Genomic DNA, 17,152 nt, shown 5'->3' with positions numbered 1-17,152 from the left:
CATTAGGAGCCTAATAACAGGGATAATGACTTCAGTGATCGTAGTACCCACCTCCTGCTGGTGCCTGCTCTTCATGGCAGCCTCGGCGGCCTGTCTCTTCTGGGCCAGCCTCCGTCTCAGCTCCTCCACCTGCCGCTGCTTGGATGCGTCAAACTTGTCCAGGGCCCGGCTCATCTCCTTCTCGTGGGCGGCCATGATGGTGTCGATCTCCTGCTGCGTCTCGGCGCCTTCCAGCTTGCCGGCCAGCTTGGCTGACAGGTCTGAGATGAGTTGCTGGCGCTTCTTGTCCTGGGAGGAAGAGGGGGAAAGGGGCAAAGAAGGTAGATAGAGTGATGATCCACCGACTTAACCCATAAACTTGGGAGAGGTTTGTGGATGCACCATGTGAAGTAACTACTTCGAAAAAAGACTTTTGAAAGTTGAACAAAGAAATTTACTGGAGGGGATTTGAACCTGCGACCTTTGGATTATTGTGCCGGTGCTCCATCAACTGAGCTATCCAGCCCCATGTTGGCAGTTTCCCATTTTGTCAATGTCTTTGTTCAACGAATGTTTGTCAGAAGCCATAACTCGTATATGCCATGTAGCTAGGCATCACAACCAAAGCCACGATGCTCTTCTAAAGAGCCCACTTTTGGTGTATTCACAAAACTTCTTGTAAGCTATACTCTCCACCTTGCAAACTCTGATTGAACAAACGAGTACTTGTAGTCGGAACTGGTTTAGGTTGGTAACAGAGAGACACAGACTGGCAATTGTATGCTTCCGTACACGACATTTTGACTAGTGACTAAAATTTGGCAGAGTGACATTATTTTGCGCTCAGGATACTTTTTGCTAAGCATAAAGTATGTGCTAAACATATCATCACGATTAGATATTGATCATGAAATTTGCCTCAGGTTAAGCGTCTGATCTAAGCACAATTCTTTACTCTGACCAACCTTTTTTAGCTTGGCATATTTGTGCTAAGCATGCACAAAGTATGCTCAGCACAAAATATGCGATCACCAGTGTACTTTTCTTGCTTAGCATGGAAAGTACAAGCATCGTACCTGTTCTGTCATCAAGCTATCAATCTCCTTCTCCTCTGTCTTGCGTAGCTCCTTGTCCAGCTCCAGTCTCTCGCTGTTCTGCCTCCTGAGCATGTTGTCGGCCGCGCTGGTCCCCTTGCCACCACCGAGCCTGGCCCCTGGGCCTGAGGCTAGTCCAGCCTGTTCCAGCATCTCGGGGCTGAGGGGGATCTTGCCCGAGTTGAGGCGCTCCAGGAGGACCTGAAGAGCCTCCATGAGCTCGTGCTCCCGCGAGGAGGCACCTGGGAGTGATTCAGAGACTAATTTAACACACTGTATTACATTGTACTGCATTGTATCACATTGAAAATGAAGTTAAACGGGCGACATATTTTCTGAGATTGAATTATTCAAATGTTGTATCGCATCGGGTCTTTTTTTTTTTGGTAGGGACGTGCTCACCGGTGAAATTGTACTGCCTGTTGGTGTTGACAATGGTGGTGGAGTCGCCGCTAGCCTGGTACCCTTCACGCTCCGCACGCTTGGCCCGCTCCTTTTCGATCTTCTCCAGTTTAGACATGTCCAGGCTGAGCAGGAGACCCTGGAGTAAATACAAATGGCAAAGGCTCTCTTGAATGCAAACAAATTCTTGAATTTAAAAACCACAATTAAAAGTTAACATTAAAATTCTCCTTACAATTCTTTTTGTTGCAATTCAATCGGATATTTCGTTGACAAGTTATGGCTGTTTAAAGTCTGCATTTATCAAAATAATGAGAAAAAGGCCTTTAAAGTTTCGAGTTTTTTACTCCTGAAAATGAAAGATGCCGAGTGCTTTTCCTTAAAAAACACTTTTATTCCATGTTTCTTATGCTTTTTCTTTATAGATAAGTGTAGTAGACATATCAATGATTACAAATATCACTAAATCTTAAAATTAAAAAAATTAAAAAGTTGCCCCATTGGTTTTTTTTGCATTTTTCTTCACTAAGGCCTGTGCGCAGTTCCACTATGGCCTGTGCCCAGTTCTGTCTCATTTTACCAGAACGCCTCACATAAGTGGGTTTATCCAACATTATGTCCCACGATTCTCTGACTTGTTGGCCCCTCGTTCCTTAAACACACCCATCCTACCTTGAGTCCATCAGTCTGTTGAGACATCCGTTCATAGAACCCTCTGAGATCCTCCTGCTGTCTGGCCAGTTGCTGGGACAGATACAGCGTCTGGTCCTCCAGCTTGTCAAACAGCGTCCGCACGTTGAAGTCCTCCAGTTCCCCCTTCTCACCGGTCTTCAGCGGAGCGGACTCGGCGCCCTCAACCACACGAGGACCCATCAGCATCAGCGACTCCCTGGGTTGAAAAGTTTTAAGATTATCAATTACTGAATCTCATGGGGTTTCTAAGCAGAAATCTTATTCAGTATATTTATCTGCTAAGCAAATATAAGCTGAGTACCAGTCATTAGCAATGTACATTATGTGATATTTTAGCCGGTAACCAGTTTTTGCTCAGCAAGTAACTTTTTGTGCTGAGTACATTTCTGTGCTAACAGCAACAACATGTTGGCCCCTCGTTTCTTGTTTTTCAGGAATGGTTTCAGGATTGGTTAAGCTCAGAATAAGACAAAAATGTTTTGTCGGTTGAAAACTCACTTCAATATTGGATTTTGTATGGTGGTCCTGAAGGAAAATAACCAGCCGTGACTTTTTTTTGTGACATTGTGGAATTTTTGCGACTACCAGTAGTCATGAAATTTTTCAGGCAACGATGCACATTTTTTTCGCGACGTGACGTAATTTTTTTTCACGGGTTATAGAATTTTTTTATGACATGCGACGAGCTCGGCATTCAACGATAAACATTACTCTCCAAGCTACTGAACAAAATTTTCGCAACAAAATTCAAGACTGATCATGAAAAAAAATTAAAGACGTTGCAAAACATTTCACGTCTAGTCATGAAAGAAGTTACAACGTCAAGAAAAATTTCACAACTGGTTATGTCCCTTCAGGGCCACCAACATAATTTTGTATGAGCACTGTATACTCAGTGCTTTCTGAGGGCTGGCGAGAATTTTTTTTCTTTCTAGCTTTCCCTGGTGGAACTTGAAGCTAAAACCTCCTGAGTACTAGTTCAGATGTCTCACTGATCGACCACCGAGTGTGCCTGGTCAATTAGCAGCAGGAACTGCAAGTAATCTTTTGTTATGATGGCCTTTTTTGGGGGCAGGAGATGTAAAATCAATGTTGGGTTTTGAAAACTTACTTGTCGTGTTCTTGGTATTGCAGGTAGGGCGGGATTCGCGGGGGTGCACCCAGGGCCCGGTAGCGCGGCTTCCACATCTTGAGCGGGTAGATGCCGGCGCTGCGAGGGCGCCAGACAATGACCGCAATGACGAGCATGATGATGCAGGCACCCAAGAAGGCCAGCATGCCTGGAGAAAAAAATTGTGAAAATGAAATTACATTAAAAAGCCTCCTCAATGCTTCAAATTCTACCAGATAGTTTTGGAGTATTGAAGACAGTAGAATGCCGCCATGTTTACTTTTGGGATCTCGTCCTTTGGGTTCCTGGGCAGTGTGAGATTTGAAGATGTTGCAAGAAAAACTCCTTGTACCGGTAGTTTGTGCTAACTTCCCACAAGTCATGGGTACATGATCTGGTACACGGTACCCTGTGGAGACATGTGCATAATAGGGAACAAAAGATTGTATGGGTCTCCACAGGGTAATTTCTGGACTCGAACCCATAACCCTGCAGAATTACCCATAGACCACCAACTTTAATGCTCAAGACCACGAGGCCACGGCACTCCACAATTTGATGATGGAGAAGTTTGCAGACACTTGGGAGAACTTTGCAGATACGCAAACTAACTCTTACAAAGAACCAGCTCTGAGAAGAATCCGAGTAAGTAACTGAGTTGGTAAGTTCTGATCATCATCAGAAAAAGACAAAATCCACTCACCGATGATGAGACCCCAGTCAGGCTCCTCGTTCATGGCCTCCTGCTTCTTGACGCTCTGCAGGTTGAGGTTGGCCGGAGAGGATGGCTGGATGGACGACCGCGTGGTGTCGCAGGCCGAGCCGGCCGGCTGGACCGACACGATGACCTCCCACTGGGGCTCCTGCGCGTCAGCGAAGACGTACTGGCCGGACTCCGTGAAGACGTGGGCGAAAGAGGAGATGGCCACCTCGGTGCTCTCCACGTAGAAGCGCAGGTCCCGGAACTCGCTGTAGTCGTAGGTGGGGTTACTGTTGAAGAGGTGGTCCTTCTGGTAGACCGGGTAGTTGCTGAGGGTGCGGTTGACGGGGTCCAGGGTCACGCGGAAGATCAGCATGTCCTCCAGGGCCAGGCAGATGATGGGGTTGGGGATGCCGGGGACTGTGACGGTCCCAGCGGATTGGAGGAGACGACGCCGGCTGCCTGAGGTCACGTTGAAGTCAGAGAGGGTGGTGGATATGATGGTGGTGGCTTCATCAGTGTCTGCAGCAGCAAGGGGGAAAAAAGCATTTTATTCACTATGAACACAAATGTTGGAAATGTTTTCTTTTTTAAATGACATGAACATGTAGAATATCAGACCTGCACATGACATTTTATGCTAAACATTTTGGTATTCATTGCAACAGCATAGTAACCGTCATTAGGTTGTTTATATTAGTTCCTTCTCATATTGAAATCAAGGATTCTCAATGAAAGTGCACGGGCAATGTAGCTCTGAAGCCAAAAAAGCCAAAAAGGGGAAAGAGAGACAATAAAGAAAAGATCAGAGTCCAAGAAATTCCCAGGAAAACCAACAGAATCTGAAAACCCAATCTACTTGTCGCCCTGGCTGAGATTCGAACCCCAGTCACAGAGGTGGATGGCAAGGAAAGTACCCTTGTTGAGACATGTATCGAATACTGGGTTCGACCTTAACCTTCTTTTTTTTCACTAGCCAGCTGGGCTACTGAAACAGACTCTTGACTAGCCTCCGGGCATTATCACTAGCCCGCATGCTTTTGTTTTATAGAGTTGTTCATAAACAACAATGTGCGTACATGTAAAACGTGTATCCTGAGGCAATCTTGTCAGTGTTTTTAATAAACAGATCTAATAACTTAACCCTAAACGGTGTATACAATTATATAAATTGATACAGCTTCGCTTTTTGAATGTAATGATATATTTCTTCCTGTCCTTTCATCTTTGCCATATCCCAATAATTGTTGACTCGCCAGCCGGGCTACTTAAGAAATTAGCCCACTGCTGTTTAGAGTAGCATTTGGCTAGTGGGCTACCGCGAAAGTCGAACCCTGGAGTAATATTTAACACAAGGGCCAACCCTTGTTAAAAAAAAACAGTGCATTGTCATTTGTTTTGCACTTTGCAAATACCATGCTCATATTTAAAATACGATTATTCTCTGCTAACAGGTAACATAAATCAGGCGAGTTCTGTTATTTACCAAAAATGAGTTCTTCCAAGTCGGACATGTCTTTGACGATGTGGCCCATGGCCCCACTGGAATCGAAGGAGCAAATCTGGATGCTCTTGGTTCCTGAGGTGTGTACGCTTGGACCAATCACGTTAGGTACGGGCTGGACACAGAGAAAATGAAACAAGGATAAGAATCTTGAATAAGACTCAAGTTGTCAATGGCCCATATATAAAACTCTACTCTACTATGCATGAACAAAACAGCATGGATTTCCTCAGTTTCAGAGTTTCTGCGGATATTTACACCAAGGTAATAGATTTAGCTTGAGAATACCGTTTGTTTCATTGAGATTACTTTTGTAAATCCAAAGATATGTTTGAATAACAGCAAAGCCAAGAAACCCATTTTGTGCGACTTTCTGTGAAGCAGTTAAAATCAGTATAGTCCTAGTCTAAAACCAAATCACTTTACTGTTAGTGATTTTAATATTTTTAAGCAGAGTGTGCAATATTTATTTATATTTTTTAAAGTTTTAAAGAAGTGAACCCTGTCTGTACTATTAAATTGTGTCAACATAAGAACAAAACTCTATATTGTCGTGTGAATGGAATGTTTGTCTTACACCCACAGGGATAATCTTATCAAAAGAGCCATACTGGCATTGTCTGATCTTTGAGGCACTCGCTTCCTAAAAGTGGCACAGAATAGTTTTTTGGGCTTTGAGTTATTCAATCATATTTCTGCATTTACCAAAGCAATCGTAATTAAACAAATGGTCTTCTCAAGCTAAATCTGTAACCTTGAAGATCGTGTAAACATTTGCAGTAAATTCTGGTTGTAATTTGGCAAAAATAGCGGGGTTTACATGCATCATAATTTTCAGGACACCCTGTACAAGCTTCTAGAGACAATTTTAGGTACAGGCTGAATGGAGAGAGGAAAAAAAACACATTTTCAGATATATGCGATTAAAGATCTTATATAAGTTGTTGCACAAACATACATACAAAAACATTAATCCAGGTCACTTTCTTTTTGACTTGGGTATAAGTGCCATGAAGAATAAAAAAAACCTTGCAGATTTGTTCTCTTACCTTTGTGACTACAGTTCCCGATCCGTCGTTGGCGGTGCTGGTGACCACCAGCTGGCCCGAGGCTGTCAGGCTTCCCTCCACGGTGGGTTTGGTCTGCTCACAGCTGGCATCGCAGATCTCCTCGGGTGCTGTGTACTTGTTACATGTGCACCTAGTATCAGCAAAAGACATTAATATGAATATACCAAAATAATAACTTGCAGGTTTCTACCTTAACACTTTTTTTTTTACTTTCCAGCCGGGCTACTGAAACAGACTCTTAACTAGCCAGCGGGCACTTTTACTGGCCTGCATGTTATTCTTTTCATGACGATTCACCATCCATAGTCTCTCCACGAATACCCAAAGAAGATGACGGATAACCACAGAGGTACTAAGGATGAATGCGGTACTCCCACGGTTTATCAGGAATTTTAAACCGTGGATATCTGTAGCTCCAAACCGTAAATGTGTGACTGGGGCTTTTTGGACTTGACATCAGCTGTCTTACCTTCCCAGATCCACGTCAAACGTGCCGCTGTCGCTGCCGCACATGGGCGTGCAGTCGAACGTGTCGGGGTCCACGCACTCGCGTCCGCTGGCGTCGCGGGCCTGGCTGAGGTCGCAGCGCTGGTCCACCATGGGCTGGCAGTCGCCGGCGCTGTTGCTGTTGCTCTCGGGCGCGTCCACCTCGTTGTAGTAGATGTAGCCGGACCAGCAGACGCAGGAGCCGCTGGTGGTCTGGAAGGAGCGGTACTTGCCGTCGCACTCGCAGGTAGAGCTCCCTGGAGGAAGGAGGGAAAGCAACATTTACATATATATAAAGGTACCTAAAGGATATATAAAGGTACCTAAAGGATCATTTTCTTGGAGGCGTTTGTTTCATTTGAAGCAACAAAATTGCTCAAAATCTTAAGAAGGGTACATAACAACTAACTTGTATACAACTTGACAACAAAGAGAAAATGCATGTACACTTTTTGCAGTCTAGTTAAACTGGATTCCATTGCCAATGCAAGTAAAAACCGTTCCGGCCTGTACTTCTGGCGAATACCTTGACCAGGCTGGCTAAAGAGATGGTGGCTCTGAAACGGGTGGCATACAGGCCCCCTTGCGGATACTGCATACCTGCGAACTTGGGCCCGCGGGGCACTGGCCTCAAAGTGAAGATAGGACTAGCACTTGCTCGACAGATTTTTCAACACTTACTACAATTGTTTCCTTCTGGATTCTACACATACTGCTGGGTTAGTTGATAAAAATGAAGTGACATTTACAGAAAAAAACCTCTCATTTTTCTTCTGTTCAATTCTTTCATGTATTTTTTTCTTTTATATGTCAAAGAACTCGCATGTCAAATTAAGCGATAATTATAATAGGCTAAGTATCATTTTGAAAATGGCAAATAATAATGAACGCAGCAATCTGATTATCAGTCTGGACTGGATCCTGCCAGCCGGTCAAGCTGTCAAGACATCTGCACTAATGAGCAGGAGGTCATGGGTTCGAGGACCACCAAGAAAGCTCCAAGTTGTTCTCAGACAGCACTGAGAGTAGACTGCTTATGAACTAACATTACATCAGAGAGGGGAAAAACTGACATACAAATTACATCTCTTTGATGCAACATCTATCAAACTCAATTTCTGACTAGCACTCTCGAACAAAGACACTAATTAATTTGGCTAGCTCAGTTGGTAGAGCACCGGTACGGTGTTCCGAAGGTCGCAGGTTCAAACCCATCCCCAGACAATTGCCTTGTTCAAGTTTATAATTACAAGTCAATTTCAGCACAAGTGAAAGCAGCTAATTTGAAGTTTACCTTCTTGGGCGGAGGCCGAGCTGCCGCAGGGCCGACAAGCCTTCTGGCCCAGCATGTTGTTGAAGGTGTCGGGCTGGCATGGCTGGCATTGGTCCACCGTGATGGCCTTGACGATGTTACCGTACTGACCTGCCGGGCAGGGGGTGGGTGACCCGGAGCCGGCCGGGCAGTAGTAGCCGATGGGGCAGGGGTAGTCCTCTGGGTTACCAGTACCTGTTTTAACAAAATACAAAACGGAGAATCGGAATGGCTTAGCGGTACTTTCCTTGTGTTCCACCATGGTGTCCTAGGTTCGAATCCCAACCGGAGCCAATTTGTGGATTGAGATTTCAGTCCAAGCCTGTGATATTAAATCTGTATTTCTTCTTCATCCTCTATCCAAGGGAACCCACTGGAAGTAAGTCAAAGATTTATATGGGCCATCTTGGCCAAAAGCCAAATAAAAAGAAATGGCGTTCAATTAATTTGTTGGGATTTTGTATAACATTAGTATCTATACTCATTTCATACCATGTTACAGCACACAATTCCAAGTTGAACTTGGGACTAGATTGCAGATACACCACATGAAGTGTCTCTTAAAGAGAGGTGGTTCTCAAAAGAATCAGAGGTTTTAACTTGATGTTTCAGTCAGAATGTTCTAATTTTGTAACTTCAGGAACTGCTAATACTTATCCAGACAAGTGGTAATCAAATACACCATGTAACATGTGTTGTGGGACATGGTATTTTAACACAGGGTGCATGTCATACTCAGCATTTAAAGTGTATTATTTTTAAACATTGTCATTTTACTCTCAGGGCAATAGTAGCCTGCTATACACTCATCAGTCTAAAGTGTATGTATTTTAAAGTGTACTATTTCTAAACAATGTCATTTTTACCTTCAGGGCAATAGTGGCCCTCTACACACTCAGCATTTTAAAATGTATTATTTAAAAATATTTTCATTATACCTTCAGGGCAACAGTAGCCCTCTATTTAAGACTGCTATCTGACCTTTAGGGCAATAGAAACCCTCTATTTTTTTAAAAATAATACTGTTATCTCACCTTCCGGGCAATAGTAGCCATCTATTTAATACTTTCTCATCTTCAGGGCAATAGAAGCCCTATATTCAATACTGCTATCTCACCCTCCAAACAATAGTAGCCCTATATTTAACACCGTTATCTCACCTTCAGGGCAATAGTAGCCTTCTATTTAATACTGATATCTCACCTTCAGGGCAATAGTAGCCATCTATTTAATACTTTCTCATCTTCAGGGCAATAGAAACCCTATATTCAATACTGCTATCTCACCCTCCAAGCAATAGTAGCCCTCTATTTAATACCGTTATCTCACCTTCAGGGCAATAGTAGCCCTCTATACACTCCGAGCACCAGAACCTCTCAGTGTGATTACCAAACGTGCCCGCTGGGCACAGACTGCAGCTCTTATCCGATGAGCTCCTCAGACCGGCGTGGTTGTTCGCCCGGCTACCCAGGGGACACTCCAACGGAACCTCGCTACCCTCGGGGCAGTACTGAGGGTAGAAGCACTGGGTGTAGGCGCTGGAGCCTAGGGGGCAGTAGTAGCCCCCGGGGCATATCGGGGGGTCGCCAGTCACACCCTCGCAGTAGTGGCCTGGCCGGCAGGTGACCTCAATGGCTGCACCTGTTTATTGGGAAAAGGGAGGACATGCATTATGATGGATTTTTACAATGGAACATCGCTATTACGACCATTGCGGGATCCACAGAAATTATTCGTAATAGCGATGGTTTGGTATAGCTGCTGGTGCTCCGGTACTCACTTTTCAATAAATAGCGCCCTTCAGAACTTCACCCTGCACGCCCTGGTAGTTACTAAAAGATGACGTTGAACACGTGCCCACTTCTGAATTGTGTAATTACACAGTTTTTGAGCTTACTACCTACAACAATCAGTGGCTTTCTCTGTCTATTCCTTGGGAAAAAAAATTGCGACTTGTCACTCTTCCTGTGACATTTTTCAATAGCAATGTTCAGTACGATTTGTACACAAAAATCGGAGGTGAAGGACGACATTCGGTATAGCCGAATGTTTGGTACTGACTTAAGTTGATTTGTTAAATAGATTGAGATGATCAAGGGCAGCTAATGTAACTCAATAAGATCATTTTCATTCTGTAAGTTGATTTCTGACTTATGACTGACTTGTGATTATCTGTGATCAACTTGTGACTACTTATGAATGGCTCTATTATAGCTCTACATCAACCTTAGTATACCTTCAGGACACCCATAGACTTATGACTGACTTATGATTATCTGAGATTGACTTATGACTTACTTATGATTGACTCTATTATAGTTCTGCATCCAACCTTAGTATACCCTCAGGTGACTCGTGATCTACTTGAGATTTATTGTGACTGACTCTGTTATAACTCTGCATCCCATCCAACGCATACCTTCAGGACACTCGTAGGTGGGTCGGCACGGTATCCCGTGCACGTTGATGGTGTCGTTGGGGCAGTAGTAGCCTGGTGTGCATAGGGGGCAGTCTTCATTGCTCACGCGGCCCGTCTCGGTGCTCATGCGTCCGCCGGAGCAGGGCTGGGGCTCGGTGGTGCCTTCCTCGCAGTAATGGCCCTCGTAGCACGGCAGGTAAGTGGTGTTGGTCATTCCTGTAGGAATATCACATGGAGGTTAAAGTTTGCAAGGAAGTCATCTCATTAATAATCCCTTGTAAAATACAGGGAAACGAATTCCTACGATTGGCTCATAACGATATGAAGTCCGCTTCATAATCAGGAATCAACTTGTAATGGCAAGAATGGCAGGTGTACATTGTTTGCCATTTGCATTATGAAACTGAATAAAGAAATCACTTATGTAAAAACAAATAATAATCCCGTATTAAATAATTTTTTTGTTTAATTCCCGTGGATGGGCACATTATACAGGCGTTGGAGGCAGATTTCTTTATCAATTCTTGATGGTCATAGTACATGTAGCAGCACCACATTCTCATAGACATTGTTATTCTTATAAAAAAACCCAAATATTTCTTTGGAGAACGAGTTGATATAACTTTAATATTAGGTTTTGCCCTTCACCGACGTCTAAACACTGTATACTCAGTGTATTACCTGAGTGAAAGTTGAGTTTACCACTCGACCACCGGGCTTGCGGGATCGGTTGGCTGGTTACATCACCCCAACAAAAATTCCATCTTATGAATACTTTCATAGCGGTACCCGCTGCTATATCTGATTCCAACCAGCAAACCGATCCCGCAAGCTCGGTGGCCGAGTGGTAAGACGTCTGCACTAGAAAGCAGGAGGCTGTGGGTTCGAGTCCCACCAGAGAGATTTTTTTCCAATTTCACTTGGGAGGTAATACACTGAGTATACAGTGTTTATACTGTGTTAAGTTTGCTGCATTCTGAATAGAGATGGTTTTCGTAACATGTTTTCAACGCAGTTTTCAAAAGCTTTTAAAACCATTCAACAATATCTTTATTCAAGTTTTATTTAATTAAAAAAACAACAAAGAATTTCTTGGGCCTAAATTTCCCAATGGTTCCACGTACCAAGCTCATTGCAGTAGTAGCCGGCCTTGCATTTGAAGCAGTCTTCGCGACTCTCTGCACTTACGACGTCCCGATAGTGGTACAAGGGGCACTCCACCGGGCCAATGCCTTCCTCACAGTAGTGACCCAGGGGGCAGGGGTACAACACGGGGTCACCTAGGGGGCAATGAAACCATTTTAAGATTAGTTCAGCTCCAAATAACAAAATCTATTTTAAAACGTAGACAGAAAAAAAAATTCACAATCAGTTACTATGAACTTCAGATTTGCCCCTCCAACGATATTTGCTTCAAGAATTTTTCGTTCACTTTTTAAAAAAATATTCAACCGAATATTCAACCGAATAAGTATGACCTAAAAATTGAAACATTCAAAAAATGCACTCCGGCCAACCCTATATCGCTGGAAAAAAAAGATGAATATCATTTTTGGCGCTGTGAATTTTTGAAAGTTGAACCCATTTCAACGCTGTCTAATTTCTCATTGAATTTTTTTCCGACATCAAATTCGCTACGTCTTTGCATTCACACGTGAAGTGTACAAACCTGCCCTTAATATAGGGTAGGGTGTACATTTTTCAGATGTGTGAGTTACCACTGATAAAAATAGCTGAAAATAGCTGAAAAACGGTGTTAAAAAAAGCTGAACTTTGGAAATCTCCTATACTTTTGTACGCAGCAAGTGAGGGAAAAAAGCTGAAATTCAAAACAAAAAAGCTGAAATCAGCTATAAAGCTGAGATTTCACACCCCTGATTTTTACTCAGGGGGATTGTTACTTACCCTCCAAGCAATGCTTCCCGGCCGGGCATGGCGCGCAGTCCTCCACCCTGCTCCCAAACTCGTCCGGCCGCCAGGTGTTATTCTTGCAGGGTTTGGGGTCTTCGATCCCCGCCGGGCAGTAGTGGCCCGGCGGGCAAGGCCCAGCACAGGTGGTGTTGGGCGGGCACTGGGCCTCGTCAAAGTTGTCCACGTCCGGTAAGGAGCCGTCGGGGGTGAATTCGAAGCTTGCGCTCAGGCAGAAGTAGCCCTCCGAGCAGTTGCCCTGGAGCTGACCACCACTGTGGAATGATTATCAGAAACGGTAAAGTTATCGTCTGACTACATATGTAAGCTGCTCCCACAAAACCCGGACAAAGTTGACAAATGTGATGCAATCAAGCTAAATATGAGTCGTTTGTCGACCCTGGTCAATTTTTTTTTTTTACAGATTTGAAAAGAGCACAATCTCAGCATTACTGCTATAAAAACCGCATGCTGAAACATCTTTAGTTTAAACAAATAAGGAAGTTGGAACACCATTAGATGTGATGAAGTGATGAGATGAAGTTGCCTATTTTGGCCTGTATCTTCAAAAGAAATTTCCCGACAAACAACTCATTTAGCTTGATGGCATCACAAATGTTGGTGTTTATTTTAGTTTTCAGCATATTCACATTCCCAAGATTTTCAGCTTGAAAATGATATATGATTTTCATAGGTACCGTGGCCCTATCACCCCTGGGAAAAGGATTACACAATAGAAGCCTGAAAACCAAATTATGCCAAGAACAAGCGTATTGAAGTGCTTTTAGTATAATTTTTTTTCTTTACTCAAGCGACTAAAAACACACTTCTTCTCATACATACTGAGTTTCAAAATGCTCTTATTTTTTAACCAGAATTAATTTCCTTGGCTGAAATTTGGACTTAATATCCCTTTTCTAAAACTCTACCATTTGCGACAGATCAACATATCTTGGAAATTGCTAGTTTTTGAGTACAATCCATATATCTATTTCGTGAAAACCTTGTGGAGATGTATTCATCTATAGAAATTGCCCTGTGGTGACCCATACAATCTTTTGTTCCCTATTGTGTGCATGTCTCCAGAGGGCACGGTGTATCAGATCAATGTATTATATTCACATTTTGGGAGATTGTAGATTCATAGTCACTGATTCAGAACACCTCAATACCTCAAAATGGTCAGTTCCACCCAAAAGTGACTTCTCATGCCCTTTGTGCAAAAACAACTTCTACAACTTTGTCCGGTTTTTTGGAGGGGGGGGGGGGGAGAGAGCAGGTCTCACATAAGAGAGGGATGCAATATTTACTTTGACCATGCAATGTGTGTTTAGGGCCATGCAGAAACTGTTGATAATCTGAACTCCCCAAGTATTTTATTAATTCAACCCTCCTTAACCCCTTAAGGACGGGGTGTAATGGGGACATTCCTCCACACATAGAGCAAGTGGCCCGCATGACTGCACAGCCTTTGTGTGGTAGCGGGACTGCACAAAAGCAGCAGCTGTGGAACTACCCACTAGCTGTGTGCCACGGCATACCACAGCTGGCAACTGCATTCCAATGAGGATTAGCGGCCGCGGCCATGACCGCTTCCCGTCCTTAAGGGGTTAAACCACTAGTCCTCTGAGAAACTCCAATTTCTGTTGTACACTGTGGGTCACATTTAGTTATGGGTTCATGCAAACTGCACACAAATATAGCACAGGGCTAGATTCTGATACGAGTGAATTGGCGCCCTCAACCCAATGCTGCCTCTTCATGGAAAGTACAAGTTTACTCACCGGCAGTACATTCCAGACAGGCAAGGCAGGCACTCGTACTTCTCCTTCAGGCCTTCGTCCGTGTCGTATGTGAAGGTGCCGTTGGGACATGGTATGGGGTATCTTGTTGCTGTACCACAATGGGAAAAGAAGCCATGGTAATTCCAACATTAAAACCTCAATAATGTAATAGAATTTGTTTTTTGCTTTTGGTTCCCTTTTTTTAAGTGGGAGGGGGAGGACGGTGATTCAACTGTCTATGTCCGTCTTTATATCAATTAAAATGCACCTCAGTTAGTTTCCTTTTTCGGTTCAAATGTTGAAACAAGGAGTTTCTGACACTGCTACTGAAAAAAATATAACACATTTATTATCAAATCCGATCATTCTTAATTATCAGAGTTGGCAGCTTTTTTTGATGTGCGATTACTGCCGTCCTAGCTGTTTTAACAATAATAAATATTTTGTCGCTGTTTATTGATAGTGATATTTATTTTTTTATGCCTTGTGCCATATTTGCATATTCATCGTTTCTTACCACAATCTGATCAGGCAATTCTATTGGTCCATTGAAAAAAAGTGAGGTCAGCGACCATGTCAGAGTTCAATTATTTGAACTCTATAGCGACGTCGCCAGCGTCCTTCAGCGGCTGGTCGCTGGCGCGTCAGCGACAACTATAAACCGTGTGTAGGCTGATCGCGCATCAATTTTCCAGATACGTGACCATCGTGCGACGAACTATAAACCGGCCTTTACGCTGTAATTTCTTCACATTGTCTTCTCTCTAGGTCTAGGCACTTTTAAGGAATCCTTGGTCTCATTACCAGAAATGATTAATAAATCATAACAACAAAGGGTGCAATTGCAAACTTACTCTTGTCACATTTAAAAAATTGGCAGTTGGTCTTACCGGCTGGGCAGTAGTGGAAAGCAGGGCACGGCTTGGGATCCGGGAACAAGGCACTCTCACAGTAGAATCCAGCCTGGCAATCGATGCAGGAATCCCTCCTCATGTTGGGCTGATAGGTGCCCACGGGGCAGGGGCTGGGAACCGCCGAGCCGTTCAGGCAGTAGTGGCCGATAGGACACTCGTAGGCCGCCGGGGTCGGGTAGATGGTGGAGTCGTTGGCTGGGCAGTAGAAGCCGGCGTCGCAGGGGCCGGTGGGATCCGTCTGGCCGTCGTCCTCGCAGTAGTAACCGCCGGGGCAGGGCGAGCAGTCGCCAACGGAGGAACCGCCTGGATTTGGGGGAAGATACGAAATAGTTTGGAGATAAGTTTTTCAAAATGTCAGTCTATGTGTACAGTCCACTTTATCTTTTGTATTTTGTTGTGTTCCTTAAAATTAAATCAGAGTTGCAAATCAAGTCATCACAAGTCGTTACAAATCATCACAGATTATCACAAGTCAGTCACAGATCACACTGCAAGCCCAGTCTCAAGTCAACTGACTACAGCTATTAAAATGATCTGTGACCACGATCACAAGTCGTTACAAATCGTCACAGATTATCACAAGTCAGTCACAGGTCATACTGCAAGCCCAGTCTCAAGTCAACTAACTGGCTCAAATGAATTGTGACCAAGACAATTCAATCCTTATTCCTATAGTAATGACGTACATGTGTGAACATTAAATATCTTTGTTTCAATAATTGTAGAAGTTAAAAAAATTTTCACTTAATTCAGTGAAGTGCAAACACTCAGGTATTCTAGTCAGTGAAAAACCGGTTGAAAAAAAAATCAGTAGTGCAAACTCCTGAACACTCTGCTCACCTTCAACTCTGCGGACTGTGCCAACCGGGCAGGGTGTCGGGGCAGGGGTCCCTTCCTCACAGTAGTAGCCTGCCGGGCAGAGACCGTTCATGGGATAATCAATGATGGCCACTGGTATCTCCGTCAAGGCTGCGCCCTGGCAGTAATAGCCGGCACTGCAGGGACCTGGATTGTTATGAAAATATGAGAAACAATGGACATGTTATACAAACTGGTTTATATCTAAAAAACCCAGGATAAATACGTCACAAAAATTTACATGACCATTAAAAAAAGTTAGGTAACAAAAAACAGGGCACAGAATTCTTAAATAGACCTTATGCGTAGCAGCCATTTTAGTGGGCAAATCATTTGGTTTGCTGGGTATGCATGAGTGAACCTTTGATGCATTCACTGTTACTGAATTAAAATAACAAAAGATGCCCTCTAAGATGGCCGCTACACACAAGGTCTATCCGCTCCATTCACAAGTACCCCCTCACCGGCAAACAAAGTACAGTTGGGGGTGACCGCCCGACGCCATCTTGCCTGACTGCAATTTTGTTCAAATCCCCTGGTGTACGTATGTCACACACAAGAAACTGTGCGCGTCAACCAGCTAAATGTCACGCCCATGGGACGTCGTTGCTAGGTAAACGGGCGCCCTCTTTCGTCGGCGCACAGAGCCCATACCTCAGACAGTTTATCGATTACTATTGGTTGAGATTGATTGGGGTGGTTTTAACACCCGTTTAAAACTGGTCAGCGATGTTTAGAACTGGTCACCATTACACTCCACACCACATGCGTGCACAGTACGCACCACATGCGTGCACAGTACGCACCACATGCGTGCACAGTACGCACCACATGCGTGCACAGTACGCACCACATGCGTGCACAGTACGCACCACATGCGTGCACAGTACGCACCACCTATGTCCTCCACAACTGGGT

General features: G+C 44.0%; 1 protein-coding gene across 1 annotated transcript in view; it reads right to left on the bottom strand.

Moving 5' to 3' along the window:
• The window catches only part of LOC119735195, a 179,781-nt gene that overhangs the window by 22,215 nt on the left and 140,414 nt on the right, over window positions 1–17,152 (bottom strand). The window contains exons 122-138 of the mRNA XM_038208901.1: window positions 16,217–16,381; window positions 15,353–15,679; window positions 14,463–14,571; window positions 12,676–12,953; window positions 11,895–12,050; window positions 10,771–10,986; window positions 9,681–9,992; window positions 8,334–8,546; window positions 7,023–7,296; window positions 6,533–6,683; window positions 5,466–5,598; window positions 3,983–4,501; window positions 3,280–3,448; window positions 2,148–2,364; window positions 1,476–1,614; window positions 1,056–1,315; window positions 52–288 (exon numbers count right to left, since the gene is read on the bottom strand). Coding sequence (XP_038064829.1) covers window positions 52–288; window positions 1,056–1,315; window positions 1,476–1,614; window positions 2,148–2,364; window positions 3,280–3,448; window positions 3,983–4,501; window positions 5,466–5,598; window positions 6,533–6,683; window positions 7,023–7,296; window positions 8,334–8,546; window positions 9,681–9,992; window positions 10,771–10,986; window positions 11,895–12,050; window positions 12,676–12,953; window positions 14,463–14,571; window positions 15,353–15,679; window positions 16,217–16,381 — 3,875 coding nt within the window. The remainder of the gene's footprint in view (window positions 1–51; window positions 289–1,055; window positions 1,316–1,475; window positions 1,615–2,147; window positions 2,365–3,279; window positions 3,449–3,982; window positions 4,502–5,465; window positions 5,599–6,532; window positions 6,684–7,022; window positions 7,297–8,333; window positions 8,547–9,680; window positions 9,993–10,770; window positions 10,987–11,894; window positions 12,051–12,675; window positions 12,954–14,462; window positions 14,572–15,352; window positions 15,680–16,216; window positions 16,382–17,152) is intronic.

This window comes from Patiria miniata, unplaced genomic scaffold (assembly GCF_015706575.1).
Source record: "Patiria miniata isolate m_02_andy unplaced genomic scaffold, ASM1570657v1 HiC_scaffold_29, whole genome shotgun sequence".
Taxonomy (NCBI): domain Eukaryota; kingdom Metazoa; phylum Echinodermata; class Asteroidea; order Valvatida; family Asterinidae; genus Patiria; species Patiria miniata.
The sequence above is the reverse complement of the archived record's forward strand: the minus strand, read 5'-3'. Positions and strand labels throughout refer to the sequence as shown.